This window comes from Lathyrus oleraceus, chromosome 6, assembly GCF_024323335.1.
Source record: "Lathyrus oleraceus cultivar Zhongwan6 chromosome 6, CAAS_Psat_ZW6_1.0, whole genome shotgun sequence".
Classification (NCBI taxonomy): Eukaryota; Viridiplantae; Streptophyta; class Magnoliopsida; order Fabales; family Fabaceae; genus Lathyrus; species Lathyrus oleraceus.
The window spans coordinates 47,615,198-47,630,695 of NC_066584.1; the positions used below are offsets into that span (position 1 = coordinate 47,615,198).

The window sequence follows — 15,498 nt, forward strand, 5'->3', positions numbered from 1 at the left end:
CATTCAATATTTCGTGGGCAAAGATTTTGTACAATCTCATTTTCATATTCTGTTACTATCAATCTACAAATGTCAACTATATACAGCTATTTTGTGATGTCCAATTAATAGATAAACTTAAAAATTAATTTCAATGCATTATTGTTTGAATTCACCAAACACCTGAACACGTCTCATTATCTGAAACTTGTTTCTTGTGGATTAAACTATTAATTTTTTAGTCAAATTAATCTTCTATTTATGGTAATGTATTTCCAAGTAATGAGTAGAAACAATATTAGAGAGCATAGACATGTCTTTAACTGGGAAAGTGGAGAGTGAAACAGACATAGAAGCAACTGCTGCTAAGTTCTATAATGTTTTTAGAAAGCAACTTGAACATCTTCCTAATATATCCCCAGATATACATGGAAATAGTGTGCATGAAGGTGACTGGGAAAATATTGGTTCTGTCAAACACTGGGAATTTACAATAGGTATAAGTATTTATTTAAATTTTAAAACGTGTTTGTTTGTTTTTGTTTCTATTTATGTATTTATTTTCCTAATCAATCAACTCTGATTTTAATTACTTGTGAATCCTTGCAGAAGGAAAAAAAGTAAGTGCTAAAGAAAAAATTGAGGCTGTAGATGATGAGAATAAAACACTAACATATAGCATATTTGATGGGGAAGTGGGTGAGGATTATAAGAGTTTTAAGGGAACAATACAAGTGATTGATAAGGAACATGGTGGTGGGATTGTGAAATGGACCTTTGAATATGAGAAGATAAAGGAGGATATTACAGGTGCATCTCCTGAATCATACTTGGCCTTGGCTGAAAAGGTGACAAAAGATATTGATGCTCATCTTGTCAAAGAATAGCAACAAAGATGAGGATGAAATGTGTTTGGTTTGAGTGTGTTTTGCTTGTCAAATAAACTTTTGGATGAATGTCAACTGAATGCTTGTAAAATGTTTGTGTTTGTAAAATGTTTCATTTAAATAAAAGATTGTTGAGAAAACCAAAGGATTTAAACACTAAAAAAATGATGTGTAGGAGAAAGAACAAAATCAAAAACACTAAAAATAACAATATTAAGATAAAAGATGAGAATCAACACATGTTGAATATAAGGGAAAGTGGTTAAGTCTCACATCGCCTATGAATCACTGAAATGTTGGATTTATAAGAAAAATGACTCATAAACACATTGTCTTAAGGTTCTGGGTAGATATATGGTGTCAAAGTTTCTTGGATAATGGACATTTATCTCATGGACGCTTCTAACACTCCCCAGACTATATCTAACAAATGATATCAAAGTCTTCGGCTTGGTGGAGAGTGAGAGCTAGATCCTACGTTGGATCCTGTTATAGGATGTCGAAACTCATATTTATGGGGGAGATTGTTGGTACAAGTGTGAGTGGTTAAGTCTTACATTAGCTATGAATGAGTAGACAATTGAATTTATAAGAGAGATACACGTGTCAGGGAGATTGTCGGGTACAAGTGTCAGTGGTTAAGTTTCACATGACCTATAAATGGGTAGAATGTTGCATATGGTATCAAGGTAGTTACATAAACGATGAAACAACATCATAAGATAAAAAGATAAAAACTTAACTCCTTGGATTATTTATACTCAGACGGGGGAGAAAATGAAAGTGAAAAACCACAAAATCCAGAAGTAGATTAAGTGAAAAATCGATGCACAACCAATAAAGAAGTACATGTAACCAATGGAATTATCAAAGTCATCATAACAAACATAATTCTCAAGAAACCCATCATAAGAGACCTAGAAACATGCCAACACATTATTAGGCGTAGGTTGATACATGATAGACGACCGCAGAGATAGATTTTGAAGAGTCACATCATTTATTGATAAATAGGTTTGGAGGCTCGTTGTGACTTGGCTGAGACGAAAGTGGTTAGCTTAGAGATGGAATGTTCCATGTTGCCTAGTCGCTTGAACGAAGTCTCTTCCGTCCTGGATGAAGTGAAATAATCTAGATCCCATGTTTCCTTGGTGTAACACCTCAAAATTTGCCCTCCTCTTCTTAGGACTAGTTTAGCATATTGCATTTCATGTTTTAGGACATTAGGCATTTGTATATTGCATATCATATGGAAATAAGAGATCATCCTCCAAAGTCTTTTCAGAGATGGAGAAGCTGCATGATTCAAGCTTGAGGGTTTCTATGAAGTGATTGTCAACCATCTGAGGGTGTACTTCAATTAGGGTTTCCTGATCCTTCAAAGGTCTTGAGCATTATCTTGTTGGCAAGGATATATTACCATCATCATGGTTTTGTCATCACCAAGGGTTTCATTGCTCATGCTCAGGTTCCTCAGGATTAGGGTTTTGACCTCTGGTCAACCCTAATCAATGGCATTCTTCCAGCCAGGGTTTCTCAAAGAGAAGAGGTATTCTATTGAGATGGAGATCACATGGTTATATTGAAGAGCTTATTGGAGCTAGGGGTCCATTTCTGAGCAAATTCCTCAAGTGGTGGAGGTTCAAGCTGATCAGAGCATGTCAAGGTCATCTGAGGACCTATACAGTCAACTATGCAGGAGCTAAGGGCTTTGAGGTGGGGAAATGAGTTTCAACGCTTCAATCATGTTCAAAATAGGTCCATTTGTCATTTCAAACATCAATCTTGAAGATTTTGAAGTCAGGACAAAAGTTTCCAAAAATGGAAAGTGACCTGTAATTGAAAGTTTCCAAAGATGGCAAGTTTTTGGTCCACATTCAACTTGACTTTGCAACATCAAAGAAGCTTCAAATGGATTTTTGGTGAACATGAAAGTTGAAGATCTTTCTCTCCTCTTTTCAAAAAGTCCTATATCATGTTCATCTGATGAATGGTTGAGAAGTTATGCTCAAATGATCACAAAGTGCACATGGAAGTTCAACATGGCATAACTTTTGCTCCAAAGCTCCAAATTGGTCCACTCTTTTTGAATTATGCTTATCATGACCAATATTTTCCAAATCAACCATTGCATTGCATGAAAAAAAGTTCATATGACCATGTGTCCATTCATGTGCATTTTGGAGGGAAAAGTGATAATTCAAAATTGGATAATCATACAATCAAAATACCACTTGCATTGTGTTTTTTGGTTGGTTTTAAGTGAATCCAAGCATTTGCATGAGAAAAATCACGTGGTGCATGGCCTTACAAGCTCACTTTGCATTTTTTGCACTTCATTCCAATTTTCACTAATCCTAATTAGCCATTGCCTAATCCTAATTTCAGCATCATTAGTGAATCATATAAAAGCTAAATCATAACAGAATTTGCTGATAATCACAATTCTAGATCTAGAATCCATTTTCCCTCCAAAACTCTCTCTCCTTGGATTTCAAATTTTCTTCACACAACCACAAGATTTCTTCATAGATCCTTCATCCTCATGGAATTTGGAGCATGATTCATCCATTTTTCGTGGCATTTGAGCAAGATTTCGTGTAGATTCAAGCACTCACATGTTAATGGAAGTTTGGAATTAAGGCGAATTCAGAAGGTTTCAGCTATTCATTTGTGCACAAAGCTTCACAAGGAGATCATAGGAGAAGAATTGGAGCTTTTGGAGCCTTGAACACGTGGATTCCATCACTACCATTCCAAGTAAGTGGAAACTCGAACCTCACTATTTTCCAATCCATAAACATAAACATGTAGATCATGATGTGCTGAGAATTCTGATGTAAATAGATCTTGATTTGGTGAAGTATTGAGTGAGATATATGGATTTAAAGTTTGGTTCATGAAACTTCTTTCGTTCGATCCAGAAAATTTATAGTCAACTAGGCTTAGATAATAGGATATCTGTGATCTACGTGAGAAGACGATTCCAACCATATAAATATCATAAAATTCTGGAAAAAAAATTGGCGGAGCTCCGCCGGAGACGGCCGGAGAAGACGGTTGCTCCACCGTCCTCCGCTGTCTGCTACATGGCCTAGGGCAAGCTTCAAAACGGCTGCGTTTTGGCCAAGCGCACCTTGAACCCCTTTGTCCCTGGTTCGATTCCTCGCGTAGCACTTTTTAAAATTCCAATTGATTTTTCTGAGCGCTTGTTTGGACCCCTAGCGCACTAGTTCGATTCCAGACAAAGGCATTTTGTGAAATTATTTTGAAGCGCTCCTTTTACATTAAGAACCTGAGTTCGATCCCTGGTTAATGTGCTTTTGTGATTTAATTGTTTGAGCGCTCTTGTTACCTCCATGGCGCTGGTTCGAATCTGGCTGAGAGCATATTGCCAATTTTATTCACATTTCCATTTTCAACATGATTTCCATATTTTTTTTCTATTATGCTCATCAACTTCCAAAACTCATAAAAGGTGTTAGATTAATCCAAATTGAGTGCAACTTTTTTTCACATTCTTGTTACAATGTCTATTATTTTGTGATGTTTATTTCATGATTTTTGCACTTCTGGAATTTTATTTGTTGATTGTTGATTGGACATTGTGTTATGTTGACATGTTGAGATCAATTTCTTGTGAAATGCTCATAGTTTGTCCAATTGGCTTGAAATTTGACATGCTTGTTCCTAACATGTGACTGGATTTTTGAGAATTGGTTTGGCATTTTTATCTTGTTCTACCACTGTTTTAGATACATGGACATTTGGTGTGACAATTTATGTCACAATTTGTATGGTGCATTTGTACATTTTCATTCACATGCCATTTGATCTCTTCTGGAGTTGAAGTTTTGTATGATGTTCATTCTTAACATGACAAGCTTGTATGAAAATTTTCATGATCATTGGATTCATTTCTATTTTAATGTGGATTTTCTATGTTTGATGTCCAAATATGATCACATTGTTTGCCTTTGCCTTAGCTTGATTAATTGTTGGCTTTGCCTTATGATTTGGATTTGATCCTTTTTAGGACATGTTCTTGCTTGATTAAATGTGCTTCATGTGAATTGTTGACTTCTTTTTTGACTATTTGCTTTGCCTTTGACCCTAGTCTTGGTACTAGTGGTTTGTACTCACCTTTTGAGCTTTGTATTTCAGGTTCAAGCATCTAGCTCTAGTGGTTGATGTGATCTCATTACTTGAGATGCAAATTACTTTGTCCACTAACCTTTGTTGTATTGTAGGTCCCTTGGTGATGAACTCACTTGAGTTGTTTACACATAGGACTTGTATTGTGTACATATTGGAAGAGAACCACTGTGATTGTCTGTTTGGTTTGTCTGAATACAATATTGACTTGTTTGACTTTTGTACAGGTACATTAGTCGCTTTTAGCTCTTGCTTGAGCTTGGCTTTGGTTGTGGTTGGTATACCACTGTTAGATGCCCAAAAGTGCTTATTTGAGCTATCATATGTGGGCATCTTTCACTCTATTTCCCTGCTAAAATTGTCAAAATCACCTTGGTTTTTGATGAAATGCATTACATTGATAAACAAGCTTGGTGCCTTTGATTTGTGTGTTATTGTGCAGAAAGAAGGCATGAAATAATTGAAATTGAAGACACAAGAAAGTTGGCAAAGGAACCAAAGCAAACAAGCATTCGTCAGCCTACTCGCTAGGCGAGGGTTGTGGCGAAGCACTGGTTCGCTAGGCGAGCGCCAAGCGAAAAGCTCCAGTAAATTGTCAATAAATTCGCCAGGCGAGCTGACAGCGAAGGTGGTAGCGAGTTCGTTCTGTTTTGGTGAAAAGCGCAGCCAGCACTCACTCGCTAGGCGAAGCTCTAGCGAGTCCCCAGCGAGCATTCCAGTAGCAAAACCTCTCAACCTCGCTGGGGCGAAGGTTAAAGCGTGTCCTTCGCTAGGCGAAGGTATGTTCGCTAGGCGAACATGACAGTTCAGCAGACCCTGTTTCTCTGGGCGCAGGTGCCTTATGTGCCCATATTAGACCCTCGCTAGGCGAGCCATTCTGCTCGCCTAGCGAGCATGACAGCCCAGCAGAGGTCTATAAGTAGCAGGTGCCACTTTTGAGCACCATACCTCATTTTTACCAACTTTTTCCACTTTTGTACTTTGGAGAGATATTTTACAGCATTGTTCTAGGGGATCTTTTATGCCCTAATTTTCATTTCTCTTCATCTTAGAACCATCTTCTACAAAAAGAAGGTGGATTCCCATCCAACTTCGATTATCCGACTTGGATGTTGATCAACCTTCTTTCCTTACTTGCCGACCAAGCTACCATGAAAATGAGTAGCTAAGTCATCCATTTGTCAAGGTTAGATGTAGGTGATTACTAACTTTGTGTGTAAATATAAGGATCCTCATATGTAAACTCTTTAATGGTAAATATATGATGAAAAATTTGTTTCTATTTAAAACTCTTTGTGTTGGTTTATGATCGAGAGATGTTTACCGACTCTTGACCTAGGTTTTCATCCAAACTTGTTTGTTAGCTAGAGATAGTAATGAATGACTTTGTTCACCATAAGGTTGAACCAAAAAGTTGTCATTTTGATAGATTGTGTTCGAGAGAAACAATGGATCAAAATGGCAAAACTCACAATGTGTGTTCGAGAGAAACATATTGAGAGGACTTTGTGAAATGATTTATCATCTAAAGGAGTTTATAAGATTGTTGACCGAGCAAATACATGCAAAGTGATCATTGAAACCTAACTTTGGAAATATTTCTCATTTATTCAAACCAAAACTTTTACCGCAATTTATTACTTTTTATGCAAGATAACTTTATTAAAACCAAAACCCTATTGTTACATTGAGCTAAGATTAATACAACCATCGAACGGCGGTGATATCTTACAATCCCTGTGGATACGATAACAAAAACCCGACACGAAATATACTTTCAACAAAATGGCGCCGTTGCTGGGGATTGTAAATTGATATTGCGAGCATCGCAATGGTTGTTTAAGTTTTAGCTTGTGAATTTTTGACATGTGCTTGTAATTTGTTTGGTTTAGTGTGCAGCTTACGTTTTATGCGAGGGCAAATCCCTGTGGACGAACTTCTTTTTGATCCTGAGATCGAGAGAACCGCAAGGAGGCTCAATAGCAAAACGAGACGTAGGAGGCAACAGGCTAGACAACGCCAAGAGCAAGGAGAAAGTTCTTCAACCACAAATCCACCACCATTCATACCAAACATGGAGCCACAACCACCACCACCTATTTCTACTCCATGCATCAATAGTCCAAGGAACACCGCTCAGTTTGCCAACCACACCGGAAGGCAAGCTGAGATGAAAACGGGAACTCTAAATCTATTATATGGAAGTCCATTCACCGGACCCAAGATCTTGTATAGAGTCAGTCAAGTGGAATAGGGTCCCTCTTTCTGGACCCCCACGTCTTCTTTGATTTGAGCTCACCCAGGCCAGGGTTAAGAGCCATGAGGTCTAACCCTCATTACCTTTCATCTGCTCACCCTGACGGTCAATGTCAGTGGTTAAGAGCTTCAGCACACACCTACAGTTTTGGCTTGTTTGTCGAGGTTGATATGACCCCTTGACTAAAGCCCAACCAATTTGTCTGAGCCTCTTGTTTGTATATAGAGTGTGATGATTGCTTTTGATATGTTTATTTGCTTTCCACTTCTCCTCTCCTTTTCTGTAGGAGTCGTATGATCAACTTTCGAGGAAGTTGAACGTACGTAGAGATAGACTTGAGTTGACTCACTTCCTGTGTGAGTCAAACTCTTGTTAGAGACCTCAACCTAGGGTTATTGTTTGCATGACGACTATTAGGCTCGAGTCAGTCTCCCTTTTAGTTCGTTATTCCCTTGGTCTCTGGTTAGGAGAGTTTCTCCCCTGTTAAGGGGAACTACGTCGCCCTGATCCTCATACCAGATGAGGTACGTAGGCAGGAGATCGTGCGAGATCTCTCCGGGCAACCCTTTTTTTTTGTGTGTGTTTGTGTGACAGCTATTAGGTCCGAGTTCCAGACTCCCTATTAGTTTGTCGTCACCCTTTTTCTTTTTCAACCTTTTTCTTTTTTTGGTGTGTGTTTGTGTGACAGCTATTAGGTCCGAGTTCCAGACTCCCTATTAGTTTGTCGTCACCCTTTTTCTTTTTTTGGTGTGTGTTTGCTTGACAACTATTAGGCTCGAGTTCCTGACTCCCTATTAGCTTGTTTGTTCACCCTTTTGTTTCTTTTGACGTCTCAGCGTCTCTCAACCTTTTGGTTTCTTTTGACGTCTCAGCGTCACTCAAGCTCTTTGTTTCTTTTGACGTTTCAGCGTCTCTTCTTGTTTGTTTGACAACTATTAGGTCCGAGTTCCCGACCCCCTATTAGTTTGTTGTCACCCTTTTCTTTTTCTGTGTGTCTTTTGCTTGACAGCTATTAGGTCCGAGTTCCCGACTCCCTTTTAGTCTGTGTGTCCAATATCTTTGTTTCTTTTGACGTCTCAGCGTCTTCTTGGTGTTTGCGTGACAGCTATTAGGCTCGAGTTCCAGACTCCCTTTTAGTTTGTCAATTGGAGAACCTTTGGTGTTCGCTGGTTAGCGATTGTTTGCTTTTGTTTGGAGTCGGATGTAAGCCCATCTATTGGCCTTCTGTTTCCTGTTTGCTTTTGTTTGGAGTTGGATGTAAGCCCAACCATTGGCATTCCATTTCCTTGTTTGTTTTGTGGAGTTGGATGTAAGCCCAGCCATTGGCATTCCGTTTCCTTGTTGAGTTTCTTTTGACGTCTCAGCGTCTCTGTGTTGTGTTTTGTTTCGACGTGCGTTAGCCGAACTACGACAACTCTGATTCTCATTCCAGATGAGATACGTAGGCATAGGATGCGATATCCTATCGAGCATGCCTCCATTTTCCCCGAACTACGTTGACTCTGATGTTTGTTTCTGACAAACTACGTAGGCCCAAGATGCGACATCCTGTCGAGTCCTCTTCCTCCGTCTCCTTTCACCTGTTTATTCCAGTGTGTGCATTCTTTGAGCAGTTATTCAGCAACCTTTTTCTATTCTTTTGAGCGTGGATCCCGTCGAGTACGACGGACGTGAAGGGTGCTAATACCTTCCCCTTGCGTAACCGACTCCCGTACCTTGTAATCTCTGGTCGTAAGACCGTTCCTTTCCCTTTTCTTAGGTTTACTTCGAGCGTTTCCTTTCCCTCCTTTGGGATAAATAATGCACGGTGGCGGCTCTCTGTATTTTTTTTCTGCCGGTTGTTTTTCGCGTTGCGACACTTGGCTAGTTGTATAACACAACTTGAGAAGTTGTTCAAAGAGAAGGATCAGGGTATTCTTTAGAAGTAACTTGAGTCATAGGTTTTGTCTCTTGTGATCCAGAGCTTCATATCACAACTTTAAGAGGAGAAAATCGATCAAATTGAGGATTTAAGGACCCTCGAAGTAGAACATCTCACCCTGAGTAACCAACTGCAAGATATTTCTGGCGATGATTTGAATGAGGTAGTCTTTTACAATGTTTTGGGATAACTTGAATCCCTAGTGTCTGGCCTCCGGCCTTTTCATGATTCCTTTTCTTTAACACAAACATCATCCTTATGTAACCTAGAATTTTAATAGATTAAATGACATTTGTTTCGTCATTTGTTCTGTTGTAATTGTTATGCTATTTAGGTACGCTATATTTAGAGTTTCTAAATGTCACTTCGCTCAATGGTAGGGCTCAGATTCATCAAGATGTGGTTGTACCTTTGAATTGCGCTTTGTGTCACAGAGGACCGTTCCTCAGCTAAGGGTGATATCTTCGCGCCTTCCCCTGAGGTATAACTCGGATCAAGGTGGACGTCTTCGGGCTCCACCACATTACGCCCTTGGATTGGCTAGATCCGAAGGGCGTGCTCCAGGTACACGTCAAAACATGGAATGTGTTTTAAGTTATATCATATACACAATAATGCGTTAGATTTGTATTGGATACACATGAATGTGTGAAGTGTGTTTTAAGTCGTGTTAGATATGAAATAATGTGTTTAGCATGTATCAAATACACAAGAATGTGTGAATTTCATTTTAAATCATATCAGATACTCAACAATGTGTTTAGTATGTATCGGATACACACGAATGTGTGAAGTGTGTTTTAAGTCGTGTCAGATATGAAATAATGTGTTTAGCATGTATCAAATACACAAGAATGTGCGAATTTCATTTTAAATCATATCAGATACTCAACAATGTGTTTAGTATGTATCGGATACACACGAATGTGTGAAGTAATCTCCGTCTTTATTTCCCTGCACGATGAGAGACAGAAAAGATCGCAATAAGGGAACATTAATAATGGGCAACTATTTGAATACATATCGGATTCAATTAGTTACATAAAGATAGAATATAAAAAATTATTAAACACAATACCGCTTCAACTTAGAAATGTTCCATGTCCTCGGTATCTCCTCTCCTTCGAGGAACTCTAAAAAATACACCCTTTTTTTGTGCTAGCTTGCACACGGTAGCAGCCTTCCCAATTAGTTGTTAGCTTTACATCTCAGGAATTTTTATTTTTGATGACTGCTCTCTGAAGTACTAAATCCCCGGTGTGTAATTTCTCATTCTTTTCTTCCAAAAGGTTAATTTCTTCTCTGATAGCTTTCCCATTGTTTTTTGCTGGCAATGGATTTGTTGTCCTCTAAGACATGTGGTAGATTATGGTGTATTACGTTAATCCCACAAGACATGGGGTAGTTCATCATCCCAATTTCCTTTGGCTTCTTCCAACCTTCGCTTTAGGCTCATACTAACACTCGATTGGTAGCCTTGGCATGATTTTTTTTTGTGTGGATGCTCTATTGATGCAAAATGTTTTATTTTTATTTTTAACTCATCCATAACTCTTTTTAGTCTTTCGTCGATGAATTGTATTCCATTATATGTGGCGATGACTTGGGGCACTCTGAACCTGACCAATATGTTCTTCTTAAAGAATTTTAGAACGTTTGATGTGGTGATATTAGCCAAGGGATCGACTTTGATCCGTTTAGTGAAATAACCCACGTTAACAACAAGATACTTGAGTAACCCTGGTTCCTGGGCAAAGTGGCCGAGGATATTCATTTCCAACTTCCTAAACGGCCAAGGAGATGTTAATATGTTTAGATCGGTGGTTTGGGCATTGAAAACATTGTAGTGCCTTTGACACTGGCCACACTTTTTCATGTTTTCCTGGGAATTTTAGACCATGGTCGGCTAGTTATACCCTGCTTTCAAAACTTTTTTAGCCAATTCCCTTGCCCGCAGGTATTGCCTGGGGATCCTCTCATGCACTTCTAGGAGGGCGTAATTGGGATTTGCTTTTACCAAGCACCTCAACAATGGTGTGGACAAGTACCTCTTGTATAAAGTTCACTCGAACACGGTGTAACCCCAACCTTCTTCTAACCAATATTACTTCAGATGGATATGTCAGAATCATTCCATATTCGATATATTGTTGAATCAAGGTCATCCAAAAGGTTGGAGCCATATTACTCACAACTGCTACTGATTTCCCCTTTGTTTCAATTTTAGGGGTCTTTCTAATTTCCTGAACAAAGGAGTGGTTGATTCTGGGGTTTCTAGTGTTGGCTAACCAGGATAGGACATCGGCGTTGGTGTTTTCCTCCAGAGGCACATGATTAATCTCAAACGCCTTGAATTCTGCCAGTTTTCCAAAATCCAACTTCAGGTATTTTTGGAGCAAATGATCCTTTTCATAGGCTTCTCCTTTTATTTGGTAAACAATCAATGAGGATTATGTTCGTAGCTTAATGCATTCGGCCTACATCTCTTCCGTGGGAGTGATCCCGGTGATGACGGCCTCATACTCGGTCTAGTTGTTGGTGGTCGGGAATTCGAACCATACATACACTTCCACTACTAAATCAAAAATATTTTATAAGATCACACATGTTCCGCTTCCCTTACTATTGGACGATTCATTCGTAAAGACCATATATGTATGATTTGACTCTAGGGGGACGGGAGTCTTCTTAGTTAAGAAGTTAGCGAACAACATGGTTTTCCTTGCTTTGAAAGACACCTTGAACTTGGACAACTCAATGAAGACCCTATTTCTTCTGCGGGAGTGATCCCGACAATGACAACCTCATACTCGACCTAGTTGTTGGTGGTCAAATTTGAACCTTATGGAAATTTCCATAACTAAACGGAAAATAATTTCTAAGATCACACTTGTGTCGCTTCCCTTGTTGTTGGATGACCCATCCGTGAAGACCACCCACATACGATTTTACTCTAGAGGGAATGAGTCATCTCGTCTAAGAATTCATCAAACAAATTAGCTTCCAGGGATTTCCTTACTTTGAAAGGCACCTCTAACTCGGAAAACTCAATGGCCCACCTTGTCAGACACCCAACCATATTTGGTCGGTAAATCACTTGTTTTAGAGGCAAATATGTCTGAACTATAATGGAATTTACGAGGAATTATCGAAGAAGCTTGCGTGATGCCGCTACCTATAAAAAGGTTACCTTTTCGATCGTCTGATATTGCGTTTCTCCCCTGCCAAGGCTTTGGAGATGAAATACAATGGTCTTTGGTGGGCGTCAGGTTCTCTAATTAAAACAGCAATTACAACTTCTTTGGCAACAACTAAGTATAGATACAAGATTCCCCCAGGAGATGGTTGGGTAAGTACCGGGGGTGTCGCCAAGGTTATCTTCAAAGATTTAAATTCTTCTTCACATTTAATTCTCCACTCAAAAAGGTCATTTCATTCAACAGCCAGTAAAAAGGTAAAGCGTGTTGTGCATACTTTGAAATAAATCTATTTGAAGCAGTCAATATATCGTTTAACCTCTGAATTCGGTGAGTTCATTTGAATCATTTCTTCACATTTTTATGGGTTATCTTGAATCCTTTGATTTTTCAAATAAAAACCAAAGTATTTGCCCGCCCTTACCCCGAAAGTGAATTTCTCTGGGTTGAGGCGCATATTGTATTTCTGAACCCTCTTGAACACTTACCGAAGGTGTTGGGCATGAAGCTCTTCTTGGCCATACTTTATGATCATATTATCCATGTACACTTCCAGCGTATATCCTATCTCTTCTTAAAATATATTTTTCATCATTCTCTGGTAGGTTGCACCGACATTCTTTAATCCAAAGGGCATGACACTACATTGATAATTTCCATGCTTAGTCATAAAGGTTATCTTTATCTGGTTAGGTTCATACATAGGTATCTGGTTATACCCCGAATCGGCATCCATAAATGAAAGCAATTGATACCCCTTTGAATTATCTAATAGCTTTTTAATATTTGGGAGCGGGTAAGAATATTTTGGGGAGACCATGTTAAGATCTGTATAATCAACTCACATCCTTCATTTTCCTGAGGCCTTATTTACTAATATCACATTAGATAACCAATATGTATACTTGGCTTTGGAAATAAACTGAGCTTCCAATAGCCCTAAATTGTCCTATCAGTGGCTTTATCTCTTTCTCGAGAATGTCTTCTCCAACACTAGGAGACATAATGGGCATTGGCGTCCACATTCAGCTGGTGGCAAGCTATGCTCGGATCAATGTCGGGCATATCATGCGAGGTTATTGCGAAAAGGTTGGTGTTATCTTGGAGGAATCCAAGCAATATTACTCTTACTGATAAAGGAATTCTGGTGCCTACTTTAAATCACCACCTGGCACCGGCCAAACCTCGTCTCGACGAGCATCCAGGTCGAACACGTCAAGATTCCCCATTTATCCTTTTGCTTCTTCTTCTTCTGAAGTTGTGGCCAACGCCTAAAGGTCCTTTTGGATGATTTCCTTTATCCGTTTTGCTTCATCTACGTCAGCGAATACTATGATTGGGCTTCCTTTTGCATCATGATAAGTCACCTTCAAATGAACTGGATATTCCACTACATCTAATCTTGCTAGGAATGATATCCCTAGGATACCTCTAAAGGAGCTTCTGCACGAAATTATTAGAAAATTGAGGATTACTTTTCTTTCATAAGCTTATTCTCCAATAGTCATTGTTAGATTTGCAACTCCTTGAAGATGAACGACCAAGTCCTTGAATTATAATAGAACTTATCCACCATACGGATTCAGATCTCTTTGCTTGATCCATATCATGTATATCCTTTGTATCTGCGTAGAGGATGTTACATGAACATCGGTCGTCCACGAGGAATTTTATGGTGACCGCAAGAATCAGAGGCAGGGCGATATTTGAAACTCCATTGATCTTATCGCAATCTAGAAATCCTAATTCATGTCGATCTTTTCTTTGCCAAATTTCTGCATTTGATATGAGTATAAAGCGATTTGATGAAGGATTAGGGCTATATGATGTGATATCATGAAATTTCTCAATTGGTGTGTGTGTGTGTGTGTGTGTGTGTGTGTGTGTGTGTGTGTGTGTGTGCGTGTGTGTGTGTGTGAGTGAGAGTGAGTGAGAGAGAGAGAGAGAGAGAGAGAGGGATGGAAATCTTAAGGGAGGAATTAAATATCTAAGGTGAAGGCTTCATTCGATCAGAGAGATCGATCATGGATGGTTTTTCATCAGTTTCTTTATCATCTGTATAAAACTACTATGAGTAAGAGTAGCTAAATTCTCTTTTGTTGGGGTTAGATTTATTTATCCAAACACTCATGTATTCCCTTTTATCATGGTGTTATATAAGTTCTAGTTATTCATTAATATTTTTGATTATCTTTATTCTTAATGCATGTTGTAACCTAGCTAACTAAAACTTGATAACTGGTTTAAAATGATATTTAGAAATATTTGTCATAACTAGATAGAGGATTTTTATATGTTAAATATTAAACTCTTGAGATGGATTTAGGTTTAACATTGACATAAACTATCAACGCTTAATGTTATTGTGTTGGTTAATCGACTGATCAGAGTACATTATTATAAAGTTTTCATAACATTTGATATCATGTTGTTGTTTACATAAATAATATTTACAGAGTGATATGTGATAATATTAAATGTTAACTAGAATATGTATTCATGAGGGTACATTATTATACGATAATCAAATCTAACCCCAACAATTTCATCTCATATGTTAAACTTATTTTGATCTACCATCATTTTACTTTAATTCTATAAACAAACATCTTTAAAATCACTTTCCTTAAATTCATAAAAAAAGTTTGAACGAATATAATATTGCACTAATCTTTGTGGATACGGTGTATAAAAATACTTAACTTTTTTTCTTCAACAAAACTCATATGCAAATTGGGTTGTTTGTTTGGATACAAAACAATTGAAATTTAGTCACTGCTTATTTTTGGGTGCATCACTAATTTCTTGATGTTCAAAGAAACAACAAATTATTTCAAGATCATCATCTAAAGTTGAGTATTGAGCTTTATCGTCACATTTACTCAAGGAAAATAACATCAACGACACACTTTATTGTGATAACCAAAGTACAATCTACATAACATCGAATTATGATAAGATATGGAACTACCATATCACAAAGAAAAAAATTGATTATATCTACTAAAGGACTCAAGACTTCCACTAAAGGGGCTTAAGCCCCCACTAAAATATTTTTTTACTTACAAATTATACTACATATATTCCAATGTTCCCTTTAAA

General features: G+C 38.2%; 1 protein-coding gene across 1 annotated transcript; it reads left to right on the forward strand.

Annotated features, from left to right (window-relative positions):
• The first annotated feature begins 224 nt into the window (after positions 1-224).
• LOC127092738 (MLP-like protein 28) lies at positions 225-1,006 on the forward strand. The gene is made up of 2 exons (XM_051031621.1): positions 225-476; positions 589-1,006. The coding sequence occupies exons 1-2, from the start codon at positions 293-295 to the stop codon at positions 864-866; spliced, it is 462 nt and encodes a 153-aa protein (XP_050887578.1). The 5' UTR covers positions 225-292; the 3' UTR covers positions 867-1,006.
• The last annotated feature ends 14,492 nt before the right edge of the window (positions 1,007-15,498 follow it).